At 41.3% G+C, this 20,520-nt stretch overlaps 1 protein-coding gene across 1 annotated transcript in view; it reads left to right on the top strand.

The window, feature by feature from the left end:
• The window catches only part of LOC129762700 (uncharacterized), a 36,663-nt gene extending 17,080 nt beyond the window's left edge, over nt 1-19,583 (top strand). The window contains exon 2 of the mRNA XM_055761202.1: nt 16,992-19,583. Coding sequence (XP_055617177.1) covers nt 16,992-19,334 — 2,343 coding nt within the window. The 3' untranslated portion in view covers nt 19,335-19,583. The remainder of the gene's footprint in view (nt 1-16,991) is intronic.
• Nucleotides 19,584-20,520: the final 937 nt, after the last annotated feature.

The raw sequence follows: 20,520 nt of genomic DNA, 5'->3' as shown, positions 1-20,520 counted from the left end.
TGTAGTGTAATCACTCCAAATCTTTCGCTTTTTAAAATTAAAATTTTTAAATCTTATTTTCCGTGTACTTATTTCCAGTCCGTGCGATAGTCGATGCTGCCAGGAAATCAATTCTTCTGGCAGTTCTTCTTTCATCTGCCATGTACATTCTCTCTTCCTTTCGCTTTCCTCGGTCACTTCTCTCAACTTTTCCTTACTTTTCTCACTATTGTTTACTATTGTTCATTCTTATCCCCATCTCTATTTCCGCGTGACACTCATTCTCTTTTCCAGCTTTCATATGTTAGTGTAATGTTGTCTTAACCTAATCCCTAGCACTGGGTAAGTATTTTTATGGCATATTTTCCTACACACTAAATACAAATAATACAAAAATAACGAATAAACGACGCTAACGGTAACACTACCCTACACTCCCCCTAGAAAATAAACCAGAATGGTTTATTTTTATTTAAACGGTTAGCTCTTCTAAATAACCCAGGTTTGAGTTAGCATCTTTATATGCAGATCTCGACTCTTGTGAAAAAGGCATTTCTGACACGTTTTTTCTCAAATAGATGATTCATTCAACTAGCTGAATATATCAGTATTTTACGCGTTTACCCTATCATTTCTCTCTTGGAGTTTTCAAATCTGCTATCTTGCAGATGAGAACTCATCTCTTCTTTAGCACTCACTGATAAAGTCTCTCTAGCCTCACAATAGGAATTTATCTCCTAAATTCCATTGTAGCGAAAGTGGTGTTATCATCGTGAACAAGTCGTGGCTGATTAAATAATTAATGAAAAGGGAATACCGTACACTGTCGCATCCTATAAAAGTGCTTAGATTAACCGGTTTTGAAAAACATCTAATGGAATGTCTATCTTATCATTTGGCGGTTTTATTCAACCCTGATCAGCTCAAGACTAGACAAGAAGCTACTTTTCTAGGAAACAAGAGACGCACAGGACAAAAATATAATCTGACTATAACCATTCACAAACACCGCGGACTCCAATCGACTCAATCTCTGTAATTATTAATCAATTTACATATAGAACTATACTATTAAGGATGAATTTTCAGAACATGCGAAAAATACTATTATCAAGGATCGTCGACACCTGGTTTCAGATCGGCTGCTGAAAATACACCTAAATTTTTCCCGTTGTCATCGACGAGCTCGTAAGAATTAGTGCCTCTTCTAGAAACCACTGTGCATGGAACATACGCTGGACCTAATTTGGCATTATAGGCGTTTCCTGCGGAAGATAATGCAAAATTTCTACGGAACACATTCTGACCAACATGGTATACCGGAGCAGGTTTATGAAATCGTAAATTGTAATTACGTTTAGAATGCTCATAGGCTTTCGCAAGATTTCGACGAACAATTTCGAAAATGGATTGGTCAATATTCTGTTTACGGTTTACTCGGTCTGAAGGCGATATTTCATCTCTATCCACCTCCCGAAGATGCTCGTCTCCATTCGAAACTATTTCATGCCCGAATAGTACCCTGTATGGAGTGAATCCGGTGGACGCATGAACGGTATTATTCATTACATACTCTACTTGTGATATTCGAGTATCCCACAGCTTCTGATCCAATTTTACATAGGTACGGATGCACGCATTTATGCTTCGGTTCAGTCTCTCTACGGGATTCGCTTGGCTGTGGTGACGTGCATTGGTCCAATGTTTCACATGAAATCTCTCAAGGAAGGTTTGGAATTCTTTGCTAACAAAGCTTGATGCATTATCAGAAATCAAAATTTCTGGCACCGAAAATTTACGGAACCACTGCTCTTCGAGAAGCTTAGTGGTCAAACTGGCTGAAATTTTTCGAACAGGAATAAGGACTGTCCACTTCGAGAAGAGATCAAGCATCACCAAAAGATGAGCGTTTCCCGATTTGCTACGGGGCAAGGATTGTATAAAATCGATACAAATCATCTGAAACGGCTTTGTAACTAATCTCTGCTTCCCCATTTCAGGATGTTGTGATGTATTGGACGGCTTACTCACCTTACAGGTGACACAATTACGGACATATTTCTGGACTGTAGAAGACATTTTGGGCCAAAAATACAGTTTTTTAATTTTTTCTAGTGTTTTATCGAAGCCAACGTGTAAGTTATCGTCGTGCTCCTGTTGTAAAATCTGTGATCTCATACTCAACGGAATACACAGTTTCCATTCATGGCTATAATCTAGCACTTCATTTCTGGTCGGAACCAATTTAAATAATTTTCCCTGTTCTATTTTGTAATCGGTATTTTCTTCCGGATAGTCTCTCACGTTCGTTAAGAGCTTGGTATACCAAGAATCGTCATGGGTACACAGATCAATACTCTCTACAGCGCGAGATAATGCGTCGGGAATGATATTATCTTTACCTCGACGGTGCTTTATCTCGAAGTCATAGCCTTGGAGCGCGATGCTCCATCTGCTTAAACGCGAAGATGTGCGCCATTTGCCTCGCATGATGTTGGTTAATGCTGAAGCATCTGTGATAACCATGAAATGAGTTCCCTCTATATACGGTCTGAACTTCTCGATGGCTGAAAGCACAGCCAGACCTTCTTTTTCAGATGCTGCGTAGGCCTGTTGAGCTGGTGTCAGCTTCTGAGAAAAGTAGGCAATAACCTTCTCTCCGTCGTCGTGATGTTGTGTTAGTATCGCCGCTATTGCTGTGTCGCTTGCGTCACTTTGTATTTGAAATGGTCGTATAAAATCGGGATTACAGAGGACTGGAGCAGCTATCAAACTCTCCTTGATTTTAATAAATGACTGCTCAGCTTCATCATTCCAAACAATCGATTTCGGCTTTTTACGGAGTAAATTCGTAAGTGGAGCGGTGATCTCACTGAAGTGGCATATAAAGCGACGATAATAATTCGCCATGCCAAGATAACGACGCAAAGCTCGGATTGAAGATGGTCGCTCATAGTTGACAATGGCCTCTATTCGATCCGGATTCGGTTTCAAGCCCTCTGGAGTAAGTAAATATCCTAAATAAGGGAGTTCGTTCAAACAAAACTTCGACTTCTCCATATTAATCGACAAGTTAGCAACTTCGAGTCGTTTTGCTATTTCTTCTAAACAATCAATATGTCGCTCAAAAGTCTCTGTGACGACGACAATATCGTCAAGATACACAAATACTTCTGGCTCGAGTTCTCCGTATCCTAAAACCTCGTCCATCAGTCTGGATAATGTTGCTGGGCTGTTCACGAGACCAAAGGGAAGTCTATTAAATTGAAAAAGCCCTCTACCGAGCACCGAGAAAGCCGTATACTTTCTCGAGTTGGGTTCGAGTGGTATCTGAAGAAAAGCTTTCGTGAGATCGATCGTCGACAAACACTTACTCGATCCCAACCGGCTAAGTATTCGGTCTTGATGTGGTAAAGGATACGCATCTCTTCGTGTTCTCTCATTAAGACGACGAGCATCCAAACATAATCGTACTTCGCCATTAGGTTTTACAACCGGTACGGTGCTGAGAGACCACTCACTGTGGCTCTTTTCAATGACATTTTGAGTCAGTAGCTTATCCAGTTCTTGGTTTATTTTTATCTGAATCGAAGGTGACGTAGGATAAGGGTTTATTCGTATGGGTGGTAGATGTTTATATTCATCTTTTATTTCTATTTTATGAGTGATTAACGGTGTTATATCAAGATATTCTCCCTCGACAGATACTTTAAAAAGTTTTTTGACTTCATCTAAACGCTGTTCCTGTTGTTGGGTTAATTTTGTCACAGTATCTAACTCGGTTATTTCGCCAAGTTCGACTATGCATGGAATGTTCGGTTGAATTCCGAATGCTTTCCAAAAGTCGCCTGCGCCTAAAATCAATCGATGATTCAACTGTGGAGCAATAATCGTACAAATTACTTTTTCGACTTCACCCAGACGTATCGGCAAATCAACCTGACCAATAACAGGGATTGTTTTGCCTGCGGCGTTAATTAAATTCGTATGAGATGAATTTATCTTTAATCTTAATGATTTCAGAAATTTTTCTGCACCCATTCCAAGAACTGAGCACTGCGCTCCACTGTCAAGTAAGCCAATTACTTCTTTTCCTAGGATGCTAACTTTTACGAATGGACGTGGATCACCATTCATTTTCATAACAAGCTCTTCAACTTCGGGCAAATAACAGTAATCAGATTCAGATAATGGTTCGAATGCGTCTAGAGGAAGACTCTGCGAAATATGCACGCCGTCTAAGGGATTTTGATCATAACATTCAATTTGCCCTTTCAAACTGAATTGCCCACGTTTTTTTGACAAAACGGACACATACTGGTAAATACATCCATAAATCCGCATATTCTACAAAACTTTTGACGTTTATCAGGACATTCCACATAATGATGTCCAGATTTTCGACAGTTATAGCAAATGCCGATTTGTGGTCGTACGTATTTTTCCACAAGAGTACGAAATGTTCCCTGACTCGATCCTTCCATTGGGTTCGTAGTCTGATCCCTCATTTCTGCATCTTGATGCATGTTACCCTTGGTTGTTTCGCGCTGTTTAATGGGTTTTACTTTTGAATTCTGAAATATTTTTGAGTTATTCCCTTTCTGATTTCCATTTTTATTTGCACTCTCTTTCACTTCTGTCACCTCGTTCACCTGTAAATTTCGTGGTTTATAGCTATTTTCAGCTGGTCTATGATATAAATACCAATTATTTTCGTCCACTATCCTGCCAAATTTTCTCAATTTTGATAGAGAACTTATATTTGCACCTGTCATCGCATTTTTATACTCATGTCGCATGTTACGCCAAATAATTTCGAACTTTCGTCGTTCTGAAATTGGTTTGGTCATGGAATGGTAAATCTTCTGCATTTCGTGAAAATAATCAATAAATTTTTCGCTTCGTCCTTGACGACGATTAGTTGCCTGGATTTCCAACTGAAAGTCTAAGTCGGGAGGCAAGAACTCACGCTTCAGTTCTCTTTTCAACTGAGACCAGGTTCTGAATTCTCTATTTTCATATCCCTCTAGGTACCAATCTTTTGCTCTGCCAGTGAACAAATGTATTGCAGACCGAAACAAATCTTTCTCGCTTACGTATTCTGCTCGGGCTCTCATCTTAACCTCTTTCAGAAACTCTGCTATTTTCCGACCCTCATCTCTACCGTCATATTTAGTTTTCCATTCCGCTATTGGTATACGTCTAACTGTTATACTGCTAGATCTCCTTACTTTTCTACTCCTACGAGTTCGCGATCTAGAAGAACTTTCTGAGCTGGTTTCTCGCGACCACTCACTATGAGATCCTTTCGAATCATTTGAGCTTTCCGATTCCGATCTCGCTTTCCTCGATTTCCTCTTAGTTTTAGAATTATGAATCGTGCGAGATTTATGTATATTAACCGATTTATTCACTCGGTGTTTCCGCGTATCTTTCGTTGAATCTTCCGAGCCATCAGATAGTGAGCTTTCAGTGTGAGAGCTTTCGTTTCTGTTTAAATGTTTCCTAATGCCCTGTCTCGTATTCATTTGATTCGGTATTTCATGTAAACAAACTTTCGGTTTAGGCGGATTCATCGCTTCGGTTTTCATACTTGTGCTTAAATTTGAAAGCAATTTCTCTAGCTTTTTCTTATTGTAAATACGTTTTTCTACGTCATTCACCCTTTGATGCTGTCTCTCTAATTCTTTCTGACGTCTTGTTTTCTCTTGTTCAGATGTTTGAATAACGAAATCTTTGAAAGCCCTGAACAGATCGGGTAAATTCTCGGCTTCACCCTTTTCATATTCTGACAATTTTTCCAATATTTCCTCTGTACGCTTCGTTGAATTTTCTAGCTCTTTCTCCTTTTCCTGAATCAATTTGACCGTTCTATTTGCCTCTTCTGATTCCTCAGAAATAAGGCCTACAGCTCCTACACTTTGATTTAGATCATCTATTTCCGTTCTCACTTCTTGTAACTGCTTCGAAATTTCCTCTTCCACGTTACTCATTTCAGGGATCTCAGCTAACATTGGGAAATGGTTACAACAAATCTGATTTAATTCTTTTTCAAGTCTATTAATATCTGGGGCAAATTTCTGAGAGTCCGATGCTGAATTCAAACGTGCGATGCGGGATTTGTAATGAATCAGTTTTGTTTTAATTTTCTCTTTATTTCTAGTATCCATTTTAGGATTCTCTAGTAAGGAACCAATCGCTACGAGCTTCATCATTATTGTTTGTATTTCATCCTTGGTCGATCGCCAAGTTATCTGATAGAACGTGATTGGATTGCTATGCTCTCTCTCACGTTTCAACTGATCTTTCAGCTTACGCCGCTTGATACTCTCGTGTTCATTCGGATCATATAATATGTTCCGGATTAACAGTTCATGCTCTACTTCATCTACGCCTAAATGAGAAACCTCTAACTTCCGGTATAATGAATCAAAATTCATCTTGAAAATGAATGTACGAATGAATTGCACTAATAAATATTCTAGCAGTGTTTTAATAATTGTTATCCGTGTCACGAACCACTTGGAGAAACTCTATCAATGAACAAATTCGTCGATAATCGAATCAAGACCCGTTTACAATTCTTCTTCTAACCTATCAGCGAATTCGCGCTTATGAATGAATCACTATTTATGCAAATTTGGTGCTTTAAATTTCTTCTTCACAAACGTACGCGCACTAGTAAGTCACTTATCGGAACCATAGTTTAATTTTTTTTTTAGAAGGATTTCAGGCAAATGCCGCCACGTGTACCACCAACAATGTTCGCTTTTTAACCTCTCCTACACTCCGGTGTAAAAAAATAATGCCAATTATTTTTTCCGAGTCTTGATTAGCTTTTCTCTTAGTTAGTTGGGCGCCAATTATTACTTCCGGGGTCAGACGGACCTCCCGCAACACCTCGGTTCCTGGTCTGAGCCTCGGGAACCTTTGAGGTTGGGCTCTCAAGGCCTCTTTTAATGCTGGCAAGCTCGAGCTTGAGGCCAATCGCTCTCAGGGTCGGCTTCTTCGGGGAAAAAGCTGATCAAGGCTCGGATGTGGAGTATGGAAAAGCGTGTAGATATAATTTTTATGTTTTTTTTATTACCTAACCTTACAGTTCTGTGTTGGTGTATGTCAGTTTGTGGTGTTTCCTTCGCTGGAATCGTGATCGTTGTTCGCTTGATGGGTTCTTCGCACGTTGCTCGTTCTCCTCTTCGAGGTTATAAGGATCCTTTTAAGGCTCTAAAACAACGGGTCCTGATATTTCCCCACTTGTGGACTCACTATATTTTAGGACTACTGATTATTTTGTAGTGTAATCACTCCAAATCTTTCGCTTTTTAAAATTAAAATTTTTAAATCTTATTTTCCGTGTACTTATTTCCAGTCCGTGCGATAGTCGATGCTGCCAGGAAATCAATTCTTCTGGCAGTTCTTCTTTCATCTGCCATGTACATTCTCTCTTCCTTTCGCTTTCCTCGGTCACTTCTCTCAACTTTTCCTTACTTTTCTCACTATTGTTTACTATTGTTCATTCTTATCCCCATCTCTATTTCCGCGTGACACTCATTCTCTTTTCCAGCTTTCATATGTTAGTGTAATGTTGTCTTAACCTAATCCCTAGCACTGGGTAAGTATTTTTATGGCATATTTTCCTACACACTAAATACAAATAATACAAAAATAACGAATAAACGACGCTAACGGTAACAACATAAATGCTGTATCGTTTATCAACGGGATTGTTACTAGAGTGTGTAAGTACCATCCAGTGGGGAGCAGGGTGACCATATCTACAGAATAATCTGTATATATACAGATTTTTTCGATTTTTTGAGACCAAGAATCTTTAGATACAGATTACAGATTTTTTGGGTTTTATACAGAATATACAGATTTTCAAAAATGTTCAATAATAGTAACGGCTGGATGTTAATAATATTTTTCCCATCCCACACATTTTATTCATATAGCCCTCGAATCTATTTAAATGAGACCACTTGTTTTCGAAATTCATATGTAGCATGATGGCCTACATTCTTATGCCAACATTATTGGTTAGTGTTATCTATATAAATGAAAATAGAACGCCAAATGTGTTGGTAAGCGCAAAAACTCGAGTATGAAATGGTCCGATTTGAGTCGGCTTTATTTTGTTGTCTTCGTCTCTGCCCGTATTTTGGCCGTGCCCGTCTGGTGGTTTGTTCGTTGAATATTTCCCGTAAAATCAAACGCCAGGCGCTGTAAATCTTTGAGTGTCATACCATAGAAAGCTTTGTCCAGTGCTCTGCAGCGGTTCACCAGATCCTCTGAACCGCCCTAGGTGCTCGCTGGCACATCCCAGCAGAAGTAGGAATATCAATAAAAGAAGATTCAAATCATAAATCACTTACTGATATGAGTCTCTTCCTCAGAGCTGATTCGGAAATACAGAAGACTGCCGCAATGCGACGCTTCAAGACTCCCTCCCGAAGCCTCTGTCAGACATTCCTGGAGTGCATTTCTTCAAATTAAATTAAATTTGCTTCTTGTGGGTCCGGTTGATCCGGTTTAGCCCCACAAGCAATTTTTGAACTAATCGAATGTTGACGTAGGATTACGTCTTTCGGGAACATATTGGGGTACAAATTGAAAAACGAATATCGATCGCATCGTGAAAAATGTCCAATTTCAAACGCTTATTGCTCAGTCATTTCATGACGGATTGATGAGATTTTTACATCAAAACATTGCGGCACTCTATAACAATTTTTCACCTTGAATAAAATAATTGATATCATGTAATTAACTATCGAACAATTGAAAAATCTCAACCCCTATCCAAACGGTACTGATTGGTCGAAATTGACGTCAAATATTTGCATGGCGAGCGAGTGGGGGGCGCCTATTTCTCACATACCAACTGATATAAAAGGACGGTAGCATTTTTGGATTTCTCATTCTCGTTCAACGCTCAGATCGGCAAACATCTGGGCTTCTAGTGTGCAGTGCTCTACAAATCAACCAACACCATACGGTGCGGCAAAGGAGAGGAAGCCATCGGCAACCAACGATGGATGCGATGCGGCAAAGGGAGCAAAGAAGAGGAAGCAGCGGAGAGAATCAAATTAAATCTAGTGTGCATTGCTGGTGCGCTCCTCTTCACATCAGCAATTGGATGCGGCAAAGGAGGCAGAGGAGCGAAGTGCATGGTATCACACTCGCTATCCGTCGTTTAGCTCGTCGTGGTGGTGCCAATCAAACCCTCGCAAATCGACGCACAGAAGCCGATGGCGCCAAAGTCAAGGAAAACATCAGCGAATCCGTAAAAGCTACCGCTCCCAAAACTGAACTGCTACATCCGACTGAAACGCAGCAGATTCCGTACAACCCATTAAACCATTCCAGTCCTTCTCAGGACTATCAATTTGTTTTGAAACAAAAGAGTTTATTATACTGTTTTCCACTTACCACAAAAACTATATAAAACCGATCAAAAATACTGTTTATTTTTATTTTGATTTTTGATTGTTCAAAACAATTATATAAATTTTTATATACATTGCCTGATGGTTCTACCAAAACACATCATTCAAACACATTTTTGACGTAGGATTACGTCTTTCGGGAACATATTGGGGTACAAATTGAAAAACGAAAATCGATCGCGTCGTGAAAAATGTCCAATTTCAAACGCTTATTACTCATTCATTTCATGATGGATTGGTCAGATTTTTGCATCAAACGATTTCGGCACTCCATAACAATTTTTCACATTGAATAAAATAGTATATATCATGTAATTAACTATCGAACAATTGAAAAATCTCAACCCCTATCCAAACAGAGATACCCAGTCCTGATTGGTCGAAATTGACGTCATTTATATTTCGCGTTTCAGGCACGCTCTCTCCGTCATAAGTACGAGAACGTGTTCTTGGCATCGTGAAAGTGCAGCATCGAATCTGAGTGGCCAACAATTGAGCTCTGTTTCACATCGAACTTAAGTGGCAGTAGCAGCGGGGGAGGCGGGAAACATCGAGGCCAAACATCAACAATCGAGCTGTGTCTCGCATGCGTCTCCACTGCCACTAGTAGTGGCAAACATCATGGTGGTGAGGTGGTGTGAACAAAAAGAACCCAACAACCAAACCAAACGGCCCTTTTCAGGGCCAACAAATCATTATTAAAGAGTTTAACAATATATTTTTTTAAACATTTTCAAAATCAGCATGCGACAGACAGCCTAACGTAATCCTACGTAAACTATGCGGTCGTGTCGGACACAACCTCCTGTGACTTTTTTAAAAAAAGGTCTTGAACTTTTTCACAAAAATGAATACGCACTATTATCTACTATAGAATAAAGGATTTCTTGACAATGTAGTTTCGAACTTTCCAATTATTTTGAGTAACTAAATCGTTACCCCCAAAATTAAAAAAAATAAGTCTAAATAACTCTTCTTACCTCAAAGCTTTTTGCCACTGTCATGAAATGTATCATGTTTATATATGTGAGCTGTTTGTGTAATAATGTTTCAAACAAATACCCTTTTGCCGAATTTTCATGCTCGTTTGCGCACCTTTGCCCCGCACTACTCTACTCTATGCTGCAATAACAGCGCAAAAAAGAGAACTCACTGGTTTATACCAACGCCTTGGTATAAATCCATCTTTTTATAGCGCGCATAGACAATCGTAAGCATAGAAATCAGCTGGAGCCTCACTAGGGATACCACCTGGTCGGAGTTCAAAATCGGAACACCTGTCATAACTACGATTCTGATCAACCCTTTGTTATTCTTTGAGGCTTTATTATGAAAATCGAATCGAGAAGTTGATAGAATCACTATTACTATCACATAATCAGTATTATCACACTGAGCAAAATTTCTTATTTTGTAAATCGGGATATCTCTTACCGAGTTCGAATTTCATGTGTTGCAATCGCATATATTCAAGCGTTTCTGAAATGTTCCCCAAAGGAAAACATCAGGGTAGCAAACCAAAATAAAATAATTCCTTGAAGATATGCGCAAGCAACCCACTCTACTTTGTTGTGTCGAATCGGTCCCAGAAAATGGTGTCGACAACGGTACCGATGTCGTGCCATTTTGCAATGATTTTGTCCACCTATTCGTCGTAATTGACAACCAATTTCGAGCCAACACTGTGCCAATCTGGCACCGCGTCGACCGAAACTGCTCGACCTTTATTATGGCTCTGGATGGAAATGATTTATTTCATTGTATAAAACTACATTATACATTACATTTAATTGTGTAATATTTATGACTGTTTTGAAATTTAACATCATAAAATTTTCTACCGATGATTTCTCACCAGAATATCGGTACGTTACCACATTCCATTAGTCACAGCATATCGATCCTTGATATCCTCTCTAATTGGATGCTGGTCATTATAAGAAATATCATTTTGCTATACTAATTATAAATCGTTACTAAAAATCACCTAATCTGCTCTGTTCGCTTATTCCGGGTTCGGAATACTTTTTAAAACTTTCCCAATGATACAAACTGCTTAGCATACCAAAAAAAGATTCTCCTGTATTTAAGTGAATGTGCTGACGAATTGCCATTGAAAAAAGTATTTCAATTTTTTTCAATGGAACAAAATATTGATCCATTGAATATATTACCTACTAACACAATACGACAACGTAATAATTCTTCGCGGTTCTGAATGGAGTTCCCAATGAATTTTCATATCCAAGAACTATGTTTTGAAGGAACCTCGGATAAAATGAAAAACCAAAATCTGGCAACCAGTCGCCAGTCAAAGGCTTATGTTCACTAATGCCATTAAAAGATGCTAGAATTTACTTTCTTTTAACCTCACACGTTATCTGCATACCGTTGGATACATTGGAGTGGCATCGACTTTGCTCCTCAAGACACTTCAGAACATCATCGAAACACTCACGTAATACGGCACTGAAACGTTTCAAATCTGTATCAATAATAGAATACAATTTAGTGGCTGCATATTTTCCGGATTTTTATGTACCTGTTATTGTTCCGGTATTTTCTCGTTGTATCACCATGTTAACGCCTAATTTTACGGCTGCACTCAGTCTTCTTCTTCTTCACTGGCACTAACGTTCCTAGAGGAACTTCACCGTCTCAACGTAGTATTACTTGCGTCATTTTTATTAGTACTTAGTTGAGATTTCTATGCCAAATAACACGCCTTGAATGCATTCTGAGTGGCAAGCTCTAGAATACGCGTGATCACAGTGCAAGTCGGAGGAAATTTCTTTGACGAAAAATTCCCCCGACCAGAACGGGAATCGAACCCGAACACCCGGCATGTTAGTTATGACGCTAACCACTCGGCCACGGGAGCACGCACTCAGTCTGCAAATAGTATTCTCGAGCATCAAAAAATCAATATAACCCCTCTCAGCAAATATTCTCGTCTACCGCTACTGCATCTTCATAGATTTTTTTTCTCCAAAACCGAAATGTTCGACTTGTGGAAACCCTTCATGGCCAGGTTAGCCGTGGCTCATTCTTATCGGAAAAGATGTGTGTGGTGCTGCTGTTGTTCATTGCTTTCTGCACGACAAATGCTCACTGCATTATGTGGGCGATGCACTTCGCCATCAAGAAAACCTGTAAAAATGAAACAAAACGCTTGTTGTTAGTTGCCATTACCAGCCGGGTGACGTCTTTAGAGAACCCCCATTGAACTGACAGGAGCCAACATATCGGGTATCCCACTGACATTTTCCCTTTGTTTTCATATGAATTGGGTATCCCACTGACAGTTCTGCTTGAGATTTTGCTAACGATCCTAGCATCAATCATAGCACCCGGCTGGCCATTACCTTCAGAATGTAGATCTGTTCTAGACCAACATGAGAAAATCTGGCTTGACACATAAATTAAAACTGTTCTTACCTGCGAAATATGCTTATCAATTCTTTCTCTGTTTTGTTTCGAATGACAGTTTAGAGAGAAAGAGAAAAAGCAATCGTTGCAGTGCTGCCGTTTCGCTCGAACAAGTAATCGCGTACAATTATAGCTAGAACTGAAGCCTTGCCGAATTTCGCCTTGCCCCCCGCAGGCCACTCTGCCCTGCGGGGGGGGGGAAGGTGAAATTCGGTTCCAGCACTTTTCACTGTTTCGGTCGACATGGTGCCGATAACCGCTCGAAAATAAATTAGAGCTGGAATCCATACAACTCGAGCAATTATGACACTCGATAGCGTTTACTCGGTCCACTTGCTCGGTATCTATAATACTAAAATAGAGCTAACGAGCAAAATTCTTATCGACTCGATTTCTATAATAGGGTCCATAGATAAAGAAAAACATGTTGCATGTGGTTTGCACCTCAAGGGACTCAACTCCTCAAATTAATTTATTTAACAATAGCTGACCCGGCAAACTTCGTCCCGCCCAAAATTTATTTTTCGTTATCACATCCACGTTTTCTTACCAAGCGCTGTTCATGGGTCCAATCGCAGAATTATTAATTGATTGATCTTCTAATCTACCCTTTAAAATTATCTTTTACTATGAAATTCCTAGTACTCCTACCAAAACTCGACATTATAATATCAGATTATTTTCAGACACAATTCTCGTTCAAGATTTTTCAACCACTTGCAAATAACATGTTTCTCCGTTACGTTACATGCCACATTTAGTTTTACTCGCTTGATTAATTCTCGAGTAATGCAGAAATTAGATTTTCATTTGTATGGCAGCCCCATAATCATTATATTCTTCTGTGAAACAAAGATACTTTTTGTGCAATTCGTCGGTAAAATGACACTTTCGTTTAGACATTCAAAACAAATCAAAAATCAATATCGAGGAAGAAAAAAAACAGCATCATGGTGGGTGAATCGAAGAATCTAAATGATAAGAGATGGAGGATCTTGTGGAAGATGCCATAATCATTCTTTACATACTCGCAAAATTTTATTCATCAATAAAAAGCAGAATTGAAAAAAAAGCTTAAATTCGTCAACAATTTTACCAATTTAAAAAAAAAATCAGGACAAATGCTAGAACATGAAATATAGATCAGGACATGTCCTGCTAAATCAGAACAGATGGTATCCCTAATCCACACTCCCATTGTGAATCAAATAAAAGAAACCCGAAAGCTTGACTAAACTGGCGGCTCGAATCCTGAGCGTGAGCGTGATGCGTGTGCTCTTTTTGTTTTTGTTGGATTTGGGATGCCAACCCCTTGGCTCATACAAACGAATAATCACCCTCATTCCGGTTCACGATCGGCGATTGGATTTCACAACCCGATCGAGTTCGAAAATTTTGCATTCTACCCGTTCACCTCAAATCCAAACAAATCCAAGGGGGGTGAATTTCGAACATTCATCGCAACAGTCAGACAACTGTTAAACCAAAACAAAAAACAAAAACGGCAAACGGTTGTGGAAGTTTTAGTTTCTGCTGAAAATAATTTATTGCGCATTGAAATACATTGGAATGAAAGGTAAAACCATGTTAAAATGATATAGGTTTCGATTTAAAATTTAAAATTTTTGCCCAGATTATGTACCAATAGACGGAATATAACATCCGATGGGACGCCTTGGGATGGCAGCTCATATAGCCGTTCCGTCACAGCTTCCAGCTTCTATGGACTCTGCTCGAGGACAATCTGATTGGCGGTTTCCCGGAGGAATACTGGCTCGTCGATTTCCGGCACCTGCTGGTTCACCGTGAACGGATGCTGTTGTAACTTGCAAGCTTCCAACATGAAATTTCAAGAATATCCTCCTCAGATAGAGTTGGCGCTCCACGGAGCGCAGTATCAAAAAAGTTCAACTTAATTTGACTATCGTTGCTTATCGGGAAATGGCCACAGAAAGGCAGCTAATACAGGAGGGAATATGAAAAATGTACAGTTCGAGATAGGTGTCGAATGAATTGCCAATAAATGAATAAGAGCTTGAAGGATAACTTTAATTACATTCAGTTCCGACAGCCATGACATAGATAGCGGTCACATAACATCAAAAACAGAAAAATATAGATTATCATGGAGACCAACTCAACTAATGGCCGCCAATAATATGCAAATCGTCTGACACCCATGGTGTCCATGGTGTGGTTACCAATCGGAATCCATTTGGGGCTTTCTGTTTTCCCAGCTGACCGGCAATTTCCATCAAATGACCAAACGTTTCCACATCCTTCGCGGTTTCATCTTCAAGTTTTGGGATTCGCTGCTTGGGAATGACTAGGAAATGCACCGGACCCTGCGGCGAAACGTCGTTAAAGGCTAGGCACTTGTCATCTTCGTAGGTTATGTCCGCTGGTATTTGTTTTCTCGAATGATTTTATCGAAGATGGTTTCCGCGTCTACAACAGAAGGTTTCAGTAGTGTGTCGCTGACGAATGGTGACGAATTGTATATGATTCGCTTGTGCTCTTTTTCGTCCTAAGCAATTGCTTAGATCTTTTTATACACAGATGAAACAAAGTGCACAACATTGCCCTTTAGAATTTACAAGAGTAAATGTCATCACTTCCAGAGATGCCAGATGATTTTTTTCAAAGTCTTCAACGGAAATCTGAAATGTTGATGTGTTTTGTACACTGCCAGCTACCTTTGCAACCGCCAGAATCCAAAAGAAGTGTCTGAAAAAAAGAGGTTGTTAGCGCAGCGAGCTGAATCAAGCCATAAAGAAAAGTAATACTACATCCCTGCAGTCTGCAACTAAAATATAAGGGTACAACAGGATAGAGTTTGCGACAAAAATTAAATATCAGTAAATTGCGAACATGTCTGCAAATTAGACATCCTTGCGAAAACAAATTTCGAAATAATTCGAACTCGAACGAATTGATAAATGTGCTTAATCGAAGTCGAACGGGTAACAAAATGCATCATTTTGCTAATTTCAAACCTGATCGGGAACCGGAATAGAGGTGAATAAGGAGTTCCAAATTCCCTTTTTCCAATAAGAAAATGATTGGAACAGAGCAGGTGAACATCACGAAAACTCGTTATTTTTCGACTCCCCGCAAGTAATAAAGAAGTCTTAAAGATGTTTATTAATAAAATGATTAAACAGTAACATTTTTCGCTTGTCCGTTTTTTTACGTGTTCAATCTCTAATTTGCTCTTGTCGTATCCTCAATTGTACATTTCTATGTCTCTGTGAATAAACCTGAACTAGGTAATCACCCAACGCTCTTCGGTATATTCGAGAAGGATTTATTTCGTTGACTGCAAGGCACTAAAGGTTTCTATGCTTCGGACACCAGTGACAACTGTGATAGTTATGCACTGATCCAATGGAGAATAGATGTAGTGGTCTAGTTCATAAAATAAGCTGTGTCCGTGGGAGGCGATCTGGCTTAGTGGTAACATCCATACCTCTCACGCAGAGATCACGAGTTCAATTCTCAATCCCGACATTCTTCCAAAAATGGAAGTAAAAGTGACGAACCAGCCAAAATGTGTTGAAAATCACTATAATAGAGAGAAAAAAAAAAGCTGTCTCCGTTGAGCTGTATCGAAGCTCTGGAGCAACTCCAGGAATTTCCAATGACTGATAGGTCAACAGCTCAACGGCTCAACCAGAAGGATTAACGTTCTGCTTTCGTTTAATCCTTCAACTGTTTGTTCAACAGTTTTGTTTTATTAAATTCTTTAATTGTAGTCACACAAGTAGCTAGAATTCTCCAAACGTCTCTCTATAGACTGAAATAGATCAAAATAGCTTGTTTCAAAATAGATTGCACCATAAACCAAATCATTTTGTAATCACTTGTTTTGGCACTATTGCTACAATTTGATATCATTCAAGATCAATGAGAGACGAACAATTCAGCAGTCCAGAGAAACCAACCAAGGGAACCTTTCGATGAAATAATGCTCGATAATGGATCTATTGAAACATCAATGGAAACTTAGATTGGAAACAGTTCAACACAAATATCTTTGCATGAGAGAATCTCAAATAACAATCACATATAACTATTTATTCTAAAGAACCTAAATGAATTCCCTTTTCTTCATTTCATTATCCGCTTCCACAGATATCAACCCGGTTGATCATCTTCCTGATGCTAGCGGCAGGAACCGGCTTCGGTCCGGGGACACCAGCCGCGGTTACAGCAATAACCATAACAACGACCGACCCCATGCTAGAGGCAACCCAAACGACCATCCCGGCGGAGGACGACCAGGTGGCGGCGGTAAGCGAAAAGACCGACCTAACAGAGGCGGAAACGAAAGACCCCAAGAAGCTGGAGATCATCAAGCAAATACGAAAGTACAACACGGACGGCTCGTACACGGTGGGCTACGAGGCGGACGACGGAACGTTCAAAATCGAAAGCCGCGATGTGTTGGGCAACATCAAGGGTACCTACGGATACATTGACGAACACGGTGAAATTCAGCGGGTGTCATATAATGCTAACAATAGCACTGTGATGAAGGAAACGATGCCTGCACCCGTTACGGAAGACGTAGTCCACATTCCAGCGAGATTCAACAGGAGCTACATTGGAGCACCGACGACGAGAAGACCAGCCTCGTACCACTCGAGCACTGCTACTCCGCAAAGGACGAGCGTAATTCAGACAATCCCTCGGAAGCGACCACACACGACTTCCACAACCGAGAAGCCAACGTCCAAGACGACCGATACATCGACTTCCTTTGAGCCAACAACAGCCTCTAGTCACAGCACTTCGGTTCAAACTCCAAAACCACTGCTGATCATCCGACCAACGCCGCTACCGTTAACACAAAAAACTCTGGAACAACTTGTGCGCCCGGAAAAGCTCGAAAGTGAGCACATCTCGAAGATCTACCCGAAAGCCTCCCCACTGCGCCAGAAAGAACCCGAAAAAAAACCAGTCCGGGGAAACTTCTTGCGCAGGCAGTTGCATCAAGACTCTGAAGAGCAGTACGAAGCTCAGCAGCAAATTATTTACGGACAAACCGCTGGAGAAGAGATAGCCAACCTTTTCTCTCCTCCCGAGCTGAGGTCTGTTCACACGACAACCCCAACCCCTCGGATCCCAGCAGCAGTCCTAGCAGCTCGCCAGCGAGCCGCTCACATCCAGAGCCTACTGTCCAGCGAACGTCCGACGACTACCACTGACCGAGTATACGCGAAACCCCAGAGGAAACAAGAGTCTGCAGCTTACGAACCTGCTACGGAACCATCCTCGGAGACTAGTTACGTCACAGAGATGCCGGTTTCGGTGGTACAAATCCCGGCGAACAGCAACAGAGAAGTGACAGAGGCGGCTGAGGATGAACGAAGGGTCTATCGACAGAGGCCGATTGAATTCCGGCCTCGGGATGGATACAGGTATGGTCCGGCTCAGGATAGACCCGAGCGATTCCGAATACCATTAGGTGTTCCGCCGCCAGTTCGAGCCTACCCTGTTCCCGACCAGCAACAATACATCCGTGAGTCCACACAAAATCCAGTAAACCGAGGTCCTCAAATTGCACCGGAGAACTATCCAGCTGACGAAGAGATCAACAATGTAGCCTACCGGCAACAGCGAAGGCCACAGGGTTCCCCACCATCTGCCTACATTCAAACGCAGCAAGAATCTCCCACGAACATTCCAAATGCTCACAGTTACCCACAACAGTCATATCCAGTTCCTTATGCTTACAACCCGTACCGGAACCCCTATCAGACCCCAATAAATCCCTATAATGACTTCCCCGAACGTCCCCTGACTACTCGAGACTTCGAACGAATTCTACAACTTCTAATCTTCCGTCAACAGCAAATCCAACAGCAGCAATCATTCCGCTTCGGAGGTTTCTCCAACCCGTTCTACGGAGGTCCCTCCATAGCTCCGCCATTCATCCCCGGTGGTTTTGGTGGTGCTGGTGGTGTTGGCTATCAAGCACAAATCCCACGACCACCGTTCTACAACGCGGTACCAACGGGCGCCGGTTACTTCGATCCACGCTACCAGAACCCCTTCTACAGCCCATCCACCGGAAGTCGCCAATTCGCTGGCCAGCAGTCCGCGGCCGATTTACAACAGCCGGAGACTAACCAACCGTACGATTTCGCCCGTGCCGGAGGTCCCCGGCGGCGACAGTACCTTCCCCGGGAGGAACCCTCGGACTACCAGGGCAGCCTAAGTTCCGTCCAACCCGAACAGCTCCCGGCCGATGTGCGGGAGGATCTCCTGTACCGGATGTTGATGCTTGCGATTCAATCTGAGAACACGCAATCGCTGCCATTTGGTGGTGGTGGTGGTGCAGGGGGTGGTTTCGCTGGTGGACTCCTATCGGCCGGATCGATGCCCAGGCCCCAGACTACCGAGGCTACGCCCCACCGAGACGGGTACAGCAAGAAACCGGTGCGGAGTGTACAAATCCTAGGCGAGGAGTAAGTAGCGATGTTATTTCTACGAACGGAAGTGTTATGATTTATGCATTGTAAGGCTTTCTCGGGTGATCACTATAATGCTAGCGTTGGTTATTTTTCTATTTTGAGTACATAGTAGAATAGCGAGATTCTTAGATGTTAGACAGAAATTCAATTCCAAAGATTTTATTTTTATATATGTTCTGTGTTGTGTCTTGTTGAAGCGATCGACGGCTATTTCCGTCGAAAGAAGGAAAACAGTATTGTTTGTTAGTGGGAGCTATCGAATGTAGGATTAGTAGTGCTAAAGGTGCATCATTTGAACACAAGATGACATAACGTTTTTTCTCCGAAATTGTGTAGATATGCAATGCGATTTCAAAATAAACAAAAAATTATAAAAATTACATAATACATTTTATTTTTTATGGCAATTCCACTGGAATTTTTTTTTCTACATATCAATGTAGAGAAAGAGCACAGAGAAATACGCCAATAACCGACAGTGGGCTTCCAGCAGTTAATTGAAACATTCGCCCTGGCGGAATTCTATGGACATTTTATTTATCAATTTCTTCTCAGTTTTCGCGGCAAAATTGTTGGAGTAGATCTAACGCTTCAGGTTTGCCCAGAAATTCTCAATAGGACGCAGCTGGGAGACGTTGGGCGGTGCCCTGTCAGTCGTTGCCATTCAGGGATAGATAGGTCTCGTCGGCCGTCACTACCGCCAGGTCGCGATTCGCCGGGAAAATCGACTTGACCATCTTATTCAGCCGCTGCCGCTGCGTCATTGCCTGCAGCTTCGAGACCAGTGGGCGGGACTTCCGCTTCCTGACATGTATGTCTATGTTCTCCAGGTACTTTTTCACTGTTTGGCCGATGTCACCGAGCTCCCGGCCAAGCGCACGCAGCGATGTATCCACTTTTCCCTCGATCTTCCTCTTCAGCATCCTTTGGAGCTTCTTGTCGCTCAGGCTCGTCGGCCGTCCGGAACCAGGCTTTCTTTCGATGCTCTGTCCAATAGTGCCAGAATGAAGCAGATGCCGAAACGGGCTTATCTGGCGTCCACAAAGTGCCGCACGATGTCCGTTTTCGACGCGGCGGAGTACCGTTCTTCGAACGTGCTGTTTTGCCATCACGGTTAGAGTTCGACTGAGAGAGCTGTCAATTTGTTTCTGCTGACTCATGGATTACTATGATTGATGCTGCAT

The sequence above is a fragment of the Toxorhynchites rutilus genome, chromosome 1 (assembly GCF_029784135.1).
Source record: "Toxorhynchites rutilus septentrionalis strain SRP chromosome 1, ASM2978413v1, whole genome shotgun sequence".
NCBI classification, from domain to species: domain Eukaryota; kingdom Metazoa; phylum Arthropoda; class Insecta; order Diptera; family Culicidae; genus Toxorhynchites; species Toxorhynchites rutilus.
Note: the sequence above shows the minus strand (reverse complement) of the source record. Positions and strands in the feature narration are given on the sequence as shown.